This window comes from Oryza sativa, chromosome 1, assembly GCF_034140825.1.
Source record: "Oryza sativa Japonica Group chromosome 1, ASM3414082v1".
Lineage (NCBI taxonomy): Eukaryota > Viridiplantae > Streptophyta > Magnoliopsida > Poales > Poaceae > Oryza > Oryza sativa.
Genome location: NC_089035.1, coordinates 34555859 through 34572493, shown reverse-complemented (window position 1 = coordinate 34572493; position 16635 = coordinate 34555859). Strand labels below are relative to the sequence as shown.

Here is a 16635-nt window from a genome sequence, read left to right as displayed (position 1 = left end):
GTGTTGAGTCTGAAACCAAGACACAACCTAGTGAGACGTCAGGTCATGTTATGTTGGCATGGCAAGGTTACGTGGGAGGTGTGAAGGCTGGTTAGCCCAAATTTGATATATGCCAAGAAAAAAATGCGAATAGAATCTGTTGCATCCTACTGCACAAACTTCGGCACACCACCTTGGCTCTTCACTTCCAACTTCGTTTGCCCCAAACCGGTAAGCCCACAATGATCGACATGCTTAGCGGTTGTGCTCATGAATAGAGTTGGCCACACCACGATGCTACCATGCAGGCCTACGCTGAAGAGCATCCTCCATCGCTTCCTTCGCCCTGAGCCCCTGGCTTCATCGATTTTTTCCGTTCTACTTTTCTCCTGGCTCTTGCTCGGATGACAGTTGCTCGACTAGCGGTTGTTCGCTTGTCGTTGGTCGCCATCATATCGCACGGGCCAAGCTGTGTGCTATTCCTGGGCCATATCATACTGGCTCACTACATGCACTTATTGTGTTGGCACGTCAGGCTGGGTAGCAGCCCAAGCACGACATGGCTAGATGGGTCGTGCCTGCATGACCCTCAGCCAAACATACTGTTTTGTTCCTGGGCTGCGAGCCTGCGAGCTGCACATGTGGGACATGTGGGCCTAGGAAGACACAGAAGGACCCAACCCATTTGACAATCTATAGGAGAATTTGGCAAATTCATAGCCATTCGTATGTTTCTACGGATGAGATCAATTAAGACACCTCAGTCGCACCAAATTAATTTGATTATTATTGATTTAAAGGGAAACTATTTTTTAAAGATGTTTCCTTCCATAATAGCGATTACCCTCCAGCCAACACTAAAAAATAACACTCTTTTACCAAAATAACATGCAAGCACAATATAATCTAGAAAACTATCCATTTTCTTCTTATTTTTATTAGATCAATTTTAAGTTGCGTTGTTTGAGACAAAATTTATTTCAACATGCCCGTCGCGTGCGGGAGGACGCTAGGTGGCGTGGCGCGCCCCGGCACCGCACAGTCAACAATACCATGAGAGTCGTTATTAGGGCAAGTTTTATATAGAGGTGGTAGTCATCTCCAATTTTATCCACATCATCCATCCATAAAATTAAAACTAACTTATATAAATGCATTGCATTTAATACACTAGTCCCAATACACTTGTCACCAATAAACCCCTCTCATTTTCTCTTGTTCTTGAAATTCGTATGGAGGTTGCTCCTTGCATGAGGGGTGAGTCCTCCTCCTCCTCCTCCTCTCTCTCTCTCCTCCAAATCATCATTTAAGCATACATGACACTTTAGAGTTTGTGCTTAGAACTTTATAGTACTTGCCTTTAGGGACGTCACACTGGCTTGGCCTTCTGCCGCCGTCGGACTTTTCACTGGGCCGTACTTCAGTCGAGATTTCGAATGTAGCTGTATTTGTTGTATATCAGTTGTGTTCTTTTGGAGGGGTTGGGAACCTCTCCCCTCCGCAAGCAAAACGAAGCGATAGATTAACACATGATTAATTAAGTATTAGCTATGATTAATTAAGATGAGTTATGAACTATGGGAGACAACATATCCCGTAGAAGAGAACCTTTGCCCTCCTCGACGTGGACTAGTCTGCTTGCTCTAAAGCTAAAGCTTTTTGGGAGCGTAGTTACAAGTAGTCTATAGTACTACAGCTCTCTCTTCCAAAAAGTTTCATTAGGATTTTATTCCTATAATATCCTATCGATTGAAAGAATGGAACTTTTAAAATCCTATGAATTTAGTGTCGTATGTCCCATATTTATATATAAAAGTTATCTTGTTCTGGAATGTTATGTATAGATTTATATACAAAAGATATCTTCTTCTGAGATGGATGAAGTAGGGAACTTTTACCCTAGATAGCACGGTTGGTTTTATACATCCTGATACATAAATCCGCTGTAGAAACTGGTTCCGAGGTTAGTGAAGGCTAGACACTCAGAGATGTTTAGCAGGCAAGAATATGAAGTTGAATGGAATGCATGTATACAAACGCGCAAGCACAGCGAGCCATTTCACAGCAATAGTGCTTCAGAGCATACTTTCGTCAGCGATAGTTTTCACTGAACAGATGGTGATCCTTCTCTTGTACACGAGGAAATCAAAGTCTGTGTAGTCTCGAGTTTTGACTCTTGAATAGCCAGATAAGCAACATATGGTAATAACAAACATCACCTAGATAGAATTATGTCCAGCGAGCAAAAAAAATGGCATGTACATACATCTCTGTCTCATTATAACAGCTACCTGAAAAGATATATTAGTATTAGTATCTGGCGAAAATAGTTCTAGCAAGAGAAACCAACATCAGGAATAAAGTTCAGCTCGTCTTGACGCTTGCAGTATTCTGCAGAACGTAAACCACATTTTGGCATACTGACTATTGGCCTCTTCTAATACTATCATACAGTACAGCACATATCACACTTCATAATAAATCATAAGTACCCAACACTTACAGTCAGTAACATCTGCATTGGTAGACTAATTTTAGACTTTTACTCGTATCATAGCCACCATTTTATTCGAGCAGGCTATAACAACGGAAAGCTATTACCCACAAGGTCGCAACATCAAGCAACCGGAGCTAGCATGGAGAACTTATGAGGAACTTGATAGTTTCATTCAGTCAATGAGGCAGAATTCACAAAGCTTGGAATGACATCCACTGAATTCACCATTTTGGGAATATCAAGCTCGTGCGAAATAATGCCAGTTCCATCAATCCCGCAATCCACAATTGTTGGTCTAGAGCTCTCTTCCCGGACTGCTACCTCAGTGCTAGTGTTAAAGCACGGAGAATGGTCTGTACAAGTAACAGAACCAAAACTGCACTGCTTCTGAAAGGGGAAAGTACCAATCTCTGCATCAATCTTGCCTCGGATATCAAACAAAAGGGCTCTTAACCTCACCACCTCAGCCTCGAGTGATATATGCCCCTGCAATCTCCTCAAGAGCTGCTGATTTGTGGTGCGAAGTTTCTTGACTTCCTCCTCCAAGAAAGCTGCATGCGCTTTCTTCTTCTCTCGGTACTTGCGCACTGCTTCTCTATTTCCCAGAGGCTTACGGGTCTTTCTCAGCTCCTCTTCAACATTGTTTTCACCAGAAGCCATGACTTGAATGTGTGTGTGGAGGCATGTGTGAGTATGCATAGCAACTGATGGACCCGGTGGATTGCAAGTGTGTGAGTGAGTACACGTAGTTGTGTTCTTTAGGAGTTCATCAAAGCCATGGGAGATCTCGGGATGTGAAAACAGAAGGTGGCTTGGAATTGGTAGGTGAACTTCATCATCCATAGTCACAAAATGTGCCAAGAAAACTCTCCTCCTATGGTTTAACTGTGCAAGTTGGAGAAAAGTGCCAAAAGCACTTCAACAACTCAAGAACTAGGTGACCTTGTTCCATAAAAGCTTACCGATTTAGCAAAATCTTATGTGAGCAAGAACAAAACTAAAGCAAATTCATGTAACCCCTAGATTATTGATTAGTGATTTAATAGTCAAAAGATCATGTAAGTACCAAATTCCCATGATGGCCAGAAGCATGAACATATGGACAACTATCACCACTAAATAGCAAAACCTCACAAGATCGCAATTAGGACAAAACTTCCTGCATAAGTGTTTGGTGTCCAAATGGGAGAAATAACATCAGTATATGAGAGCAGGTTATTCAAGAAAGTGAACACAAGAGAGTTGAAAAGTACCCAAACTCCTGAACTACGAAGCGCATCAAGAACTCATATTGACGAGGGGAAGGCTAGAATTGATGGATTGTCCTCGCAAGAGAAGAAGCCTTCTTTGCCTTTTCCCTACACTTTTCAGTCCATCTCCTCTCCACCAATCTTTTCTTAATGTTTGCTTGCCTTCTCTATTATTTTATTTTGGATATCTCAGAGGTAAGGCAACTATAAAAATAGAGGGAGGAAAGCATTGGAAAGTGATGTTATTGGAGGAGTAGAGAGGATAGAAAGGGAGAGAATCCTAGTTCTTTGTGACTATTCATGGCATTTCTTTCTACACAGTGATTTAATGTTGAGATTCTTTTGCTATTCATTTCAACCAGCAGCATTTGGCAAGGTGGGATTCAGCTAGTATTCTAGCAACTTGACAGAATTATTATCTTAGAATATGATCCCTTTTGAAGCACGCGACTATTAATGGGAATATTTCATTGGACAAGAATACAGCAGGTCCAATGACAATTTGGAAGCCATGTGCATTTTCTTTTCCTCCTCTAATTCCTTGCTATCAACTGCTAACAAGGACTTAAAGAATTTGCCAATCAATTCGTTGTTAATTGAAGATTTTACACTGAAGGTCTCACTAACATCTGAGAAGGGATACATGCAAGTGAGGCATGGGCTAGAATTCTAAAATGGCAACAAATGAAGTGGCAAATTCTCAAATTGACTATTGATTGGTTATGTGAACTATGTTAGCTAATTTTAGTTCACATTTATACACTAGACTTTTATGAATCTCGTGATCCTAATGGCTCTCCTGTGTTACTTACAGAGTTATAGCCCGCATGGTTCCATGTAATAATATAACAAAATACAGCTAAAATGAAAGTGACATGTGACAATAACAGCCAGTGGGAGTGCGGCATGCTGGCACAGTAATGCCCACGGCCCAAGAACCCAAACATAGATTATATGCAGTTTGGATTAGGATAGAGCAATAATTGACCACTTTATTGTATGTCGTCAACAGAAGAAGTGCTGTTGAATTATCGACATTTCACATCATGCGGCATTAGCATTAGCCAAAGCGCTAGGAACACATGAGATTACTTGTAGGTTCTGATATTATTCCTCAACAACATGCAAGCAATCACAATTCACAATAGATGTAACAATATCGAATATATAAAAAGAATACCCATTTTTTTCCCAACTAGTATCCAAGAAAAGCTACCAACTTCTGAATGGGACAATTGCTATGCTTCTGCCAAGTGCTTTTTTGTAAAGGCGATTTCACTCGAATTTCTTACTGTGCTATAGGCTCGATTTCGTCGTGTGTTCTTCTCCGTCTCCGATGACTTCTTCCTCCACCGCGAGGCTTGTCGATCCAGGCGAGCGGTGCACCACCGGCGCATCGCGCGTCCTCATCCAGCGAAGCCGGCTTGCCAGCGCAGCCAACGAACACCACACAACCGAAGCTTGCCCCCTCCTCCGGAACGCCCCCACTTGCTCCACCATAGCCTTTTAGCCTCTCTTCTTTTTCGCCTTTGTTAGCCTTTGTTTCGCGCCTGTCGCCATTGATCTTCGCTGCCGCCAACGGAGGCGCCTTAGGCAGCGAGCGAGGGTGGTGGACTGGTGGTGGGGGTGAACAGGAAGCGCGGGGGAAATCGACGCAACGGAGAGCTGAGGAACACAGCCCTCGTCGCCGGCGTGGGAGCTCAGCGGCGATGGTGCTGGTGACGGCGAGGCGGCGCTAGGGCTCGAGTGCTCGACCCTCCCCGTGAAAAGGCACATGCGTTGGATCTCTATCCAACGGGTGAGAAATTGACTGATTTTTTTTCGATTGGCCGAATAAAAATGTAAATGGGCCTTCTAGCTTGTTCGGCCCAAGGCCCGCTAGTGTCGGCTTCCTACCTCCATTGATTTGAGACCACGCAAGCGCAGCAGCCCAGTCAGAAGCACACGGAGCCAAGCAAAATGCTCGCCCTCCGCAAAACCCTCCTCCACGGCCGCCTCCCCGCCGCGCCGCCGGCCGCCGCCGCCGCCGCCATCGCGTCTAGGATCCCCGCCCTCCTCCGTCGCCTCTCCTCTTCTCCCGGAGACGGGCAGGGCGGGGACGAATGGGGCTCGTCCTGGTCCACCGGCATCACCAAGGAACACTTCGACGGCTCCGACGCCGCGGTCGGCCGCCCGGTCACCTCCCCGTCCAAGCCGGTCTCCCCTGAGCTTGCGGCCGTCCGGGCCATGGACGAGGAGGACGAGATCTTCCGCGCCATGGAGCGCGACAACAGGGAGGCCAAGGCGTACGTGGACTCGTGGGGCGACCGGATGCGGGAGACGTGCGAGCTGCTGAAGCAGGTGCGCGAGCCGGGCTCCCGGGGATCCTACCTCAAGGACTCGGAGAAGCAGGAGATGTACCGGCTGCACAAGGAGGACCCCGAGACGTACACCGTGGAGCGCCTCGCCAAGGACTTCCGCGTCATGCGGCAGCGGGTGCACGCCATCCTGTGGCTCAAGGAGATGGAGGAAGAGGAGGAGAGGAAGCTGGGCAAGCCGCTCGACGACTCCGTCGAGGTCCTCCTCGACAGTTGCCCAGAGTACGTGAGGAGTTTGTTTACTTCCTAACTTTGTGTTGGTAATACTAATTAGATCAGGTTCTGATTGGATGGATTCTTTTGAAGGTGAGGGACAACTGGAATAGTTAAAATCATAGGTTTAACCTGCAAAAGAACATTTTGATAGTAAACCGATGGCAATTAGAAACAGAAAGAGGACCATTTCATCTATAATAACTTGAAAAGTCTGCTGAATTATTAAATTATTCCTGAATAGTATTGCACATTTCACTGGATCATATCTTCTGTTGTTAATACTTTAGCTAAGATTAAGTTAGAGCGGTGTGATCTAGGATGAAGCGACTGGTTTCTAATGCAAGTGACAGTTGGAAGCTCTACGACATGTGTTTTGTGCTTACATATGTACACAAAGGAATGTGATGATGTCTGAAATCTTAGAGGGGATGAGGATGCCAAGAGGTCCAGAACCCAGTATGAAGTGATGATTTTGTTTGTCTTAATGTTATTTGTTAGAAATAGAATTACTATTGGCATCAAATCCTTCTGTTAATCTTAGTTGCCTTCAGGGGTGAATCCAGAACAAAAATGACCCGCTGTCCCATGCATAGCACTAAATCTCTACAATACTCAAAATAAAAGAGCACCTTGTATTTAACGGCAATCAATATTACAACCCTATGGTTTCGCTTATGCTTATGCATATCCGGACAGCTTTTTATTAATCAAAAAAATATTTTTTGGGTAAAACTTTTATATACGATTCAAAAGCAAATGTTGTAAAATAAATTAGGATAAAAAACCACAAAATTAACTCCAAAATTAAGTTCTAAAATTTAAAATTTAGTTTATAAGCATAAGCATAAGCAAAATGATGAGTCTGAACGCTTACCAAAATCAAAACGTATGATGGTATTAAGCAAAATATGAGTATCCAACTACAATAGCACGCAAAAGGACATACAAAGCTGTTATTTTGTTGCTTGCAGGCTAACAGGTGTCCAATCAGGCTAGGGATTGTCGCAATGCATGTGCATAGGCTGTTACAGTGAAAACAAGAAATTCAACCTGTGTCCTGTGCATCATGTTGTACTAACATGAATTCGCCCCAGGTTGCCTTATTCTTGAATAATCGGTATATAAGAAGTGATAAGCTGTGTGTGTCAGTTTGCATGTGATTAAAAAAAATCTCTTATGACGTTAATACTCCGATATAGTGAGCTTACTGGTTTACAAACTATTTATGGTTCTTGAATCTGCAGCCTGGAAATTCATATTGGTTTCTCTGCTTTAATCATGTAGAATTATCTTCTTGTGTTGATCTTGTCGCATGCAGTTTATGTGCGTGTTTATTCTTATTTCTGCCCCTTCAATAATATTCTTGCTGAGATATGCGGCATCTTACTTATTTTCCTCTCCTATGCAGGTTTTTCAATTCCCATGATAGGGAATTTCATGTTGCATCACTTCCTTATAAACCTGACTTCAAAGTTATGCCTGAGGGCTGGGATGGCACAACCAGAGATCCTGATGAGGTTCTGTATGAGATTTCAATGAAGGAAGATCAGATGCTGTATGAGGAATTTGTTCAACGGTTACAGTTCAACAAGAAGAAGGTGAGGATCTTACATTTCTATTTCTCCCTTTCATCATCTTTAATTAAATAATTTGGTAGTGTTGTCTTTGTTTTTGTTAAGTCTCAGTTAAAGCTCCTGCTGTTTATATGTAGTGATTAGTGAATTTGATGTTCTCTTTTGATATGGAAAGGCAAACATGGGAGACCCATGATAATAATTTGTTGGAATTTGTTTCCTTTTGTATTGGAAGATAAAACACTCGAAGCTATGGAGTATCTTCTGTGTAAGATAACTTCATGCCAAGCTATATGCATATGAGCCAGAAAATACATGATGTTTAAAGACTTAAGGTCCATTGGTTACTGACCATCTTAATGGATCTTCTGTGTTTTCCCTTAAGTGATGAGTGATAGGATTCTGACCTTCCTTCCTTCTTTTTTTTTTTTTGAATTGCAGGTGGCAGGCGAGGTGAAGTGTCATAAGTACAGCCGACGACGGCCCGACGATGGATGGACCTACATGGTTGAGAAACTTGGAGCGCAGTCAAAGCGGGGCTCTGGAGGTGGCTGGAAGTTCGCCAGTTTACCTGATGGATCAAGCCGCCCACTAAACGATATGGAGAAGATGTATGTGAAGAGGGAGACTCCAAAACGGCGGAGGAGGATAATGGCACCCTTCAAGTAACAAGAATACACTCTACTTACCGTTTTGCAGGTTTTCTTAACACTCTTTTGGCATTATTCAGGAAAGCAGAAATACTGAAACCGTCTCAAGTTTTAACCACCAGTGTTGGTCCTGTCCTTTTGCAGCATAGGGAGGTGGTTATTGTATTCATGTCATTTGTAGCAAGTTCCGTTGCCCCCTTCTATATTTGAACTGTTGGCGTATCACCATCACCTCATTGCCAGGCAGCACACTCGATAACCTTGGGTTGCCAGGCAACTTGTAGTCAACATTTCATAAAATCACCTTTTGCAATGTGATGCACAGTTATGTTTAATGCAAGTAAGGAAGTAGTCCATAATTAAGGTTGCTTGTAGCTGTGGATGGAAGGCCTAAAATACATTGGTGATCTTCCTAAGATACATTTGTGATCCGGGGAGATATGCTTTTCTGATTGTCTTAATAAAATCGTAGTGCGTTTTTTCCGCTTAAATCTCATCACGACTCACAAGTGTGAATTATATATCAATGAGTAGCTGCTACCGTGGTAAGTGAGATGAGACATTCAAGTTCTTTTATATGATTTTTGTGTTGAACAAATCCCCAGCTTCTTACCTGTGCGTGGAACATGTTTGGCACGCAAGGGGAAGGTAGGCATGTACGCGTCACTAAATTTTGTTGCTCCCTGTCGTCACTATCAGTAACGTGACGGAAAGGAGTTCTTTTTTCCCCGTGGCATGGTGACGCCAATGCTTCTTGGTACAGCGTATCCCAGTTTGTGCTGGTTAGCACTACTCTAAGGCCATGAACAGTACTCGTACGTGGCGATTGTCTCCCGGTTGTCTTTCTACTAAAGTGTCCTCCAATTTTCATGGCCTAATGCTTCTTGGTACACAGTACACATCCGAATTGTGCTACAGTTGCTACTAGCACTATTATTTCGGGTGGACGCGCTCGTGAATGCGCCATCGGCCATCGAAGCAGCGCCCACCTGAACCTGATGCGGCCCCCCGGTGCCACGCGACCACCCGCGAGATCCTGGTCCCAATCCGCCATGCCACCGTCACCGTCACCTCAGCAAATACGGGGGTTTCGTTTTGCGATTGAACCAGTCGTCAGTCCACAGCCCCGTCCGATCCTTTCCACCAATCCACCCTGCCACCTCGGCTCCCACCGCGCCCTGTTCCTTCCGCCGTACCGCACAGGACGAGGACCACCACCACCTCGCTTTCCATTCCACCCGACCCTGTTCGCTTTCGCTTCGCCTCGTTCGCGGGTCGCGACGCGAGCAGCGGAGGCGCAACAGGCGGCAAACGTCCCGGGGCGGTGCCGGCAGCCAAGCCAAGCCAAGCCGCCTCGGTCTCTCCGGCCGACAGTGATTCGGCGGCCAAACCTACCAGCAGCCACCAAAAATTGGCGGACGACTCCTCAGATCGCGTCACATGCTGGGGTGGGCAGGCTGGTCTTAGTAGATAGAGAAGGGAAAAAAAATAGTGCGTCGTTTTTACTATACTTTTCTGTGGGATTTGGTTCGTTCGCTCGCCGATCCCCGTAATTAAGTAGTCGGTTATGTAGCGTGTGCCGTTGGGCTCTCCGGTGCCTGCTCGATTTTGCTTGCAGCGACGACAAGGGAAGGCGGAGAGGTGGAGGAGGGAGCAATGGGCGGGGCGGAGGACGCGCCGCGCGCGGCGGCGGCGAACGGGCACGGGAATGGGGCCACCGTGGAGGAGAAGCTGGACGAGCTGCGGCGCCTGCTGGGCAAGGCCGACGGCGACCCGCTCCGGATCGTCGGCGTCGGCGCCGGGGCCTGGGGGAGCGTCTTCTGCGCGCTGATGCAGGACGCGTACGGACACCTCCGCGACAAGGTGCAGGTCCGCATCTGGCGCCGCCCGGGCCGCGCCGTCGACCGCGCCACCGCCGAGCACCTCTTCGAGGTCATCAACGCCCGGGAGGACGTCCTCCGCCGCCTGATCCGCCGCTGCGCCTACCTCAAGTACGTCGAGGGCCGCCTCGGCGACCGCACCCTCTACGCCGACGAGATACTCAGGGACGGCTTCTGCCTCAACATGATCGACACGCCGCTCTGCCCGCTCAAGGTCGTCACCAACCTCCAGGAGGCCGTCTGGGACGCCGACATTGTCATCAACGGGCTGCCGTCCACGGACACCAGGGAAGTCTTCGGGGAGATTGGGAGGTACTGGAAGGAGAGGATTACTGCCCCCATCATCCTCTCTCTGGCCAAAGGGATAGAGGCCTCCCTGGATCCCCTGCCACGGATCATAACTCCCACACAGATGATTAGCAATGCAAGTGAGATTCCTTTCCTTTTCTTTACACAATCTTACCATCATGTGCACTCTTTGCTTGAATTAACTTGTTCTTTGTTCTTTGTTTGTGCTTATCCGTAACTAGGATATTCTTTAATCTGGTATTGACAAATGCAGTTTATCTTTGCTTTAGACTACATTAGAAATTTGTAACTTTGTATGATTTGAGGATGAATAGTTTGTTTACTTCAGCTCTATGCCCTAACATAATTTACACAAAAGTAAGTCTATGTTGAACATACAAAGGCACAAGTCTGAAAATGACAACGCTGGCAAAAAAAGAACTGGATGGGACAAACATTGCCTTTATTCATGTCCTCTGTTGTTCAATAGTCCTTTAGCTGTTTAGCTGCTAGATATGTTACATGAATTGGTATAACTCCAGTTTCTGTCTTTCCACATAAATAAAATGAATTATTTAGATTCTCCCTTTTATTTTAAACTCAATTCAGGTTAATATGTTTAAACCTGATCATTTGTGGTGTGTGTTACTGTTAACGGCCGAGTGTTCATGCTTGGTTTTACTTCTTAACTGTTTTGAATTATATCCTTCCAATTTATTTCTGCAATTTATATTTGTTTTGTTTTCTGCAGCGGGGGTTCCATTGGAAAACATTCTTTATCTTGGAGGCCCTAACATTGCTTCAGAAATTTACAATAAAGAATATGCAAATGCTCGTATATGTGGAGCTGACAAATGGAGAAAACCTCTTGCTAAATTTTTGAGGCAGCCTCATTTTATTGTATGGGATAATAGTGATCTCATTACACATGAAGTCATGGGAGGTTTGAAAAATGTGTATGCCATTGGTGCCGGTAATTTCTATTTCCTCTCTTGATTGTTTTTGCTATCTTCTGTAATCACGGTAGAGCATATACTGTTGTGATATTTAGCATGGGGTATGTTGGAATGCACTGGTCAGCTTTAGTTGATGTTTTGCGTACTCTGCCTTGTTTTATATTTTTCAGAATGCACTGTTACCATCAAGATATATACAATGTTTTCTCCAGGAAGAAATATACCATAAATACAACTATAGAAATATGTGCGGTATATTGTGGCTTCATCTATGTTGCTATGCTTTACGTCGCGTTTTAATCTTGTCGTGGTCATCTGCCTTTTTTTTTCTTGGTTTATGCTTCTGTTAATTTTCTGAAATTTTGTTATCCTGCAGGTATGGTGGCAGCTCTAACAAATGAGAGTGCAACCAGCAAATCCGTTTACTTTGCTCTTTGCACATCTGAAATGATTTACATAACCCACCTTTTGGAAGAAGAGCCTGAAAAACTTGCTGGGCCATTATTGGCTGACACTTATGTCACATTGCTGAAGGGTCGTAATGCATGGTATGGGCAGAAACTAGCTAAAGGTGAACTGACACTAGAGATGGGTGACAGCATAAAAGGCAAAGGAACCATTCAGGTTTGCCCTTCCGTCTTGGTTTCTGAAATATCAATAACTGAGGAAATGATGCACCTTATGATGGTCTGATGGCCATGTACTTAATTTTGTTATCATTTTATTCCAGGGTGTCTCTGCAGTCAATGCATTTTATGAACTCCTGAGTCAGGATAGCTTAAGCGTAATGCATCCTGAAGCCAACAGATCTGTTGCACCGGTTGAGATGTGCCCAATCCTGAAGGCACTGTACAAAATTTTGATCAAGAGGTTAGTATGTTCTTTTTGGATGTTATATCAATATCCCATACTTTTTTCAACATATTTAAACCCACGTGACCGAGCAAAGTTCCCTTTAGTCCTTATTGAATTCGTACTCTAGTAATTATAATCACAGCAGACATTTGAAAGTCTAGTTCTCTTGGTCAGTTCCAGCTGTTATCGTCATTTTCTCAAGGCACTAAATCAGTGGCAGCTAAAATGTAGGATTGTGCAAGGGTGTAGCTATATTTATGGCGCCATATTTTTCATAAAAAAATAGTCGACATGTATTTACATTGTAAGTTCCTAAAGTACATATGTAATTTTAGTATATTTACAATGTAAGTCTCAAAATTACATATGTAAGTACTAAAATTACATATGTAAATTCGAAAATTACATACTAATTACATATGTAGGTGGGGTGTAAATGAGGTGTAACTACTGTGTAAGTGGCTGAAAAAAATCGACTGTAGCATATGGCGCCATATTTCTAGCAACTCCGTTGTGCAAATAGAGGAGGCCAGCAGTGCCAATATTTTGAGATTTGCTCAAATTTGAATAAATTCCATATTTTTTTTCAAGCTTTTGGGGGGCTCCTTTTCTCCACCCTCATACTACTAGCTGACAGTGCAGTCGTAGCGTATTTGTGCCACAGCCTACTCAATTTGTTCATTTGTATTTACAGGGAACTTCCTCCTGATTCGATCCTTCAGGCCATAAGAGATGAAACAATGTATGATCCACGTGAAAGAATTGAGATGGCGCAGGGCCATTCACTTTACCGGCCATCTCTTCTTGGTCAACCTAAAGGAGATGCCAAAGCTTAGGCAGTTCTTCCTTTTTTTTTTGGTGCTAGATATCCTGTAAGCTCTGTGTGCTATTATGCTTGCTGCTGCTGCTGTTGTTGTAACACTAGTGAGTTCCAGCAAGGGACCAAGATCTCAGTTGATTGCTTCAAGACTTGTTGAGCTTGTTATGTAGTTTGATTTGTTAAACGCCTGAAATGTGTACATAGACGTTGTTTTGTGTGATCCAATAATAAAATATGCAAAAGGTAATGTTCAAAATATATTTGTCCACGATGCCTGTACAATGCATCATTAATGTCCACCTTATTACGTACAGTACCGATTTATGCAAAGAAATCTTCAGTACTTAAATTGATTTATCCTCCGAACTTCCAACCTACTCGAACAGACAGAACACCCATTTCACTATTTCAGGCATCCATTTCGACACTTGTAACACATGTTACTTTCTCATCCACGAACCGACTCGTTTGAAATCCAATCCACGGAAACTGGGACATCGTGCCACTGAATTCTCAACAGCGACATCGCCAAGGTCGAGTAGATTGCGGTCAGAGCAGCGATATATAGCGTCAGTTTCAGAGGCGGTTCATTCGTGGAAGAAGTCCACTAGTAGTACTGTACCACCACCTGCCGTTACTGAACGTGCAAACACCATGTCCATCGATCTCCCCATCAACCGTATCAAGGGTTTGACGTAACCACGTAAAAACGCATCCCCAGGGGGGTCGTGGGGCCCTCGGTAGTTGCTGCACGCTGCAAAGCCTCCCCCTGTATATATAGACCGCCGCCGCACAGGAGGAGGAAGGAGAGGAGTCGGAAAGGAGATACAGTTCTCAGATAGTTTCTGCTACCTTTGCTGCCGCGCGCTGCAGAAGATCGGCGAGATGGATGCTGTGTTGGTTACCGCCGCCATCTTCGGGTTGCTGCTCTGCGGCTGCTCGGTTTCAGGTGAGTGAACGCATCGGTTGATCTACTTCTCTGGTGATCAGTTAGTAGTAGCTAGATTGGTTGTTAGTAGTAGCTACTAGATTGGTGTTCTCTCTTGTGTTTATCAGTACTCCCCTTGCTGCGCCGTTAATCAGTTTCGAGTATATTTGCGATGCGTGAAAACTTCTCTGAAACGCGGTTGATTTCGATCGATCTTAGTGGGAATGCTTCTTGGAAATTGTTCTTGTCATTATCCGGTTCCTCTCTGTTTTGTTCATTGTGTTATTGGTTAGGATCTGCCATAATCTTCTCTAAAAGCGGTATCCTTGGAATATCTTTGCATGCATTCACGGGTGCACCGTTGGATCAAGCAGAGATATTTAGATGTGGTGTTTCTTTACCGGATGTTTTGTTATACCTATTATGAGTAAATTGGTTCCCGGCTCGGAATAAATCCCAGTCTCTCATTACTCTATCATAAATTTGTTACTATACTCCTCATTCCCGGTCCGGATTGAATCCGCGCGTAACCGAACAAGGCCTTACTGGGGATACAATGGAAATATCTTGGCATCTTTGTTTCTCTGTCAATTCAAACCACCGTCTTCAATTCGTTTCAAATCTTTTGAAGTGTGGTCGATCTCTCATGGTCAAGTAGAACCGACGGGACCTAATGTTTGGTTGTAGTACAATGCACTCCTTAATTATGGATGGTAACTTTTGATCCACAAGAACTGTTTCTAGCTTGCCCTTTCCAATTTCAAAATGAGTGTTCCTTTCATGAAAAGGGTAATGTAATCATATGCGCATATATGCACCTTTGCAGCGATAGTTAGTAAGAAATCTTTCATCAAAATGCCGTTAATTAACTAGTGAATCTGTGGAAAGATGAAATGGTAATGTAGTAGTACAAGCTAGGTTGAGTAGTTTCTTTGCTTGTTTACCAGTACGTGTATGGCGTGTGTATTGATCGTGCAGGAGTGGAAGGTATCGGTGTGAACTATGGCATGATCGGCAACAACCTCCCGTCGCCGGACAAGGTCATCGCCCTGTACAGAGCCAGCAACATCACCGACATCCGCCTCTTCCACCCGGACACCACCGTGCTCGCCGCGCTCCGCGGCTCGGGCCTCGGCGTCGTGCTCGGCACGCTCAACGAGGACCTGGCACGCCTCGCCACCGACGCCTCGTTCGCGGCGTCGTGGGTCCAGTCGTACGTGCAGCCCTTCGCCGGCGCCGTCCGCTTCCGCTACATCAACGCCGGCAACGAGGTCATCCCTGGGGACGAGGCGGCGAGCGTCCTCCCGGCCATGAGGAACCTCCAGTCGGCGCTGCGCGCCGCGGGGCTCGGCGTGCCGGTCACGACGGTCGTCGCGACGTCGGTGCTGGGCTCCTCGTACCCGCCGTCGCAGGGCGCGTTCTCCGAGGCCGCGCTGCCGACGGTGGCGCCGATCGTCTCCTTCCTGGCGTCGAGCGGGACGCCCCTGCTGGTGAACGTGTACCCGTACTTCGCCTACTCCGCCGACCCGTCGTCGGTGCGGCTCGACTACGCGCTGCTGTCGCCGTCGACGTCGGCGGCCGTGACGGACGGCGGTGTCACGTACACCAACATGTTCGACGCCATCCTGGACGCGGTGTACGCGGCGCTGGAGAAGGCGGGCGGGCAGGGCCTGGAGGTGGTGGTGTCGGAGACCGGGTGGCCGTCGGGCGGCGGCGGGGCCGGCGCCAGCGTGGAGAACGCGGCGGCGTACAGCAACAACCTGGTGCGCCACGTCGGGCGCGGCACGCCGCGGCGGCCCGGGAAGGCCGTGGAGACGTACATCTTCGCCATGTTCAACGAGAACCAGAAGCCCGAGGGCGTGGAGCAGAACTTCGGCCTGTTCCACCCGGACATGAGCGCGGTCTACCACGTCGACTTCTCGGCGTGATCATCTTAATCAGGCAGCGACGGCGGGGGCGACGCTCCATGGATTTGGACTCATCGTGTGCATGAGTTACTTAAGTACCAATTTTAGGAAGTTAGTAGTATGATTACAATATTGGACAAAGATATTTGACATCGATATGTATATGATTCCGCTGCATTTCTGATTAATTACCAGCATTCACCTGTTTCTCTGATTCAGATTCTTGCTTGGAAGTAACTATTACTCCCTTCTTTCCTAAATGTTTAACGCCGTTGACTTTTTTAAACATGTTTGACCGTTCGTCTTATTCAAAAACTTTTGTGAAATGTGTAAAACTATATGTATACGTAAAAGTATACTTAACAATAAATCAAATGATAAGAAAAGAATTAATAATTACTTAAATTTTTTGAATAAGACGAACTGTTAAATATTTTTTAAAAAGTCAACGGCGTTAAATATTTTGGAATGGAGGGAG

General features: G+C 45.4%; 4 protein-coding genes across 4 annotated transcripts; 3 read left to right on the top strand and 1 right to left on the bottom strand.

Moving 5' to 3' along the window:
* Positions 1–2267: 2267 nt before the first annotated feature.
* Positions 2268–3902, bottom strand: LOC107278258 (uncharacterized). Its single transcript, XM_066304606.1, has 3 exons — positions 3730–3902; positions 3543–3635; positions 2268–3392 (listed from the first exon to the last, which is right to left on the bottom strand). The coding sequence occupies exons 1-3, from the start codon at positions 3753–3755 to the stop codon at positions 2645–2647; spliced, it is 867 nt and encodes a 288-aa protein (XP_066160703.1). The 5' UTR covers positions 3756–3902; the 3' UTR covers positions 2268–2644.
* Positions 3903–5662: 1760 nt separating this feature from the next.
* LOC4327965 (protein GAMETE CELL DEFECTIVE 1, mitochondrial-like) lies at positions 5663–9014 on the top strand. Its single transcript, XM_015762521.3, has 3 exons — positions 5663–6305; positions 7708–7897; positions 8315–9014. Exons 1-3 carry the CDS (start codon positions 5686–5688, stop codon positions 8540–8542), a joined length of 1038 nt encoding a protein of 345 aa, XP_015618007.1. The 5' UTR covers positions 5663–5685; the 3' UTR covers positions 8543–9014.
* A 617-nt stretch (positions 9015–9631) lies between these two features.
* Positions 9632–13574, top strand: LOC4327964 (probable glycerol-3-phosphate dehydrogenase [NAD(+)] 2, cytosolic). The gene is made up of 5 exons (NM_001401740.1): positions 9632–10831; positions 11443–11664; positions 12024–12271; positions 12378–12517; positions 13197–13574. The coding sequence occupies exons 1-5, from the start codon at positions 10180–10182 to the stop codon at positions 13336–13338; spliced, it is 1404 nt and encodes a 467-aa protein (NP_001388669.1). The 5' UTR covers positions 9632–10179; the 3' UTR covers positions 13339–13574.
* A 499-nt stretch (positions 13575–14073) lies between these two features.
* On the top strand, positions 14074–16375 carry LOC4327963 (putative glucan endo-1,3-beta-glucosidase GVI). The gene is made up of 2 exons (XM_015788363.3): positions 14074–14271; positions 15229–16375. Exons 1-2 carry the CDS (start codon positions 14208–14210, stop codon positions 16176–16178), a joined length of 1014 nt encoding a protein of 337 aa, XP_015643849.1. The 5' UTR covers positions 14074–14207; the 3' UTR covers positions 16179–16375.
* Positions 16376–16635: the final 260 nt, after the last annotated feature.

Coding starts and splice junctions, on each gene's coding strand:
- LOC4327964 (NM_001401740.1), top strand. CDS start 10,180: ATGGGCGGGGCGGAGGACGCGCCGCGCGCGGCGGCGGCGAACGGGCAC. Junction 11,665..12,023: donor TGTGTATGCCATTGGTGCCG/GTAATTTCTATT, acceptor GTTATCCTGCAG/GTATGGTGGCAGCTCTAACA. Junction 12,518..13,196: donor TACAAAATTTTGATCAAGAG/GTTAGTATGTTC, acceptor TTGTATTTACAG/GGAACTTCCTCCTGATTCGA.
- LOC4327963 (XM_015788363.3), top strand. CDS start 14,208: ATGGATGCTGTGTTGGTTACCGCCGCCATCTTCGGGTTGCTGCTCTGC. Junction 14,272..15,228: donor CTGCGGCTGCTCGGTTTCAG/GTGAGTGAACGC, acceptor TTGATCGTGCAG/GAGTGGAAGGTATCGGTGTG.
- LOC4327965 (XM_015762521.3), top strand. CDS start 5,686: ATGCTCGCCCTCCGCAAAACCCTCCTCCACGGCCGCCTCCCCGCCGCG. Junction 6,306..7,707: donor CTCCTCGACAGTTGCCCAGA/GTACGTGAGGAG, acceptor TCTCCTATGCAG/GTTTTTCAATTCCCATGATA. Junction 7,898..8,314: donor TACAGTTCAACAAGAAGAAG/GTGAGGATCTTA, acceptor TTTGAATTGCAG/GTGGCAGGCGAGGTGAAGTG.
- LOC107278258 (XM_066304606.1), bottom strand. CDS start 3,755: ATGCGCTTCGTAGTTCAGGAGTTTGG. Junction 3,636..3,729: donor TTCGTAGTTCAGGAGTTTGG/GTACTTTTCAAC, acceptor ACACTTATGCAG/GAAGTTTTGTCCTAATTGCG. Junction 3,393..3,542: donor CTGGCCATCATGGGAATTTG/GTACTTACATGA, acceptor GAGTTGTTGAAG/TGCTTTTGGCACTTTTCTCC.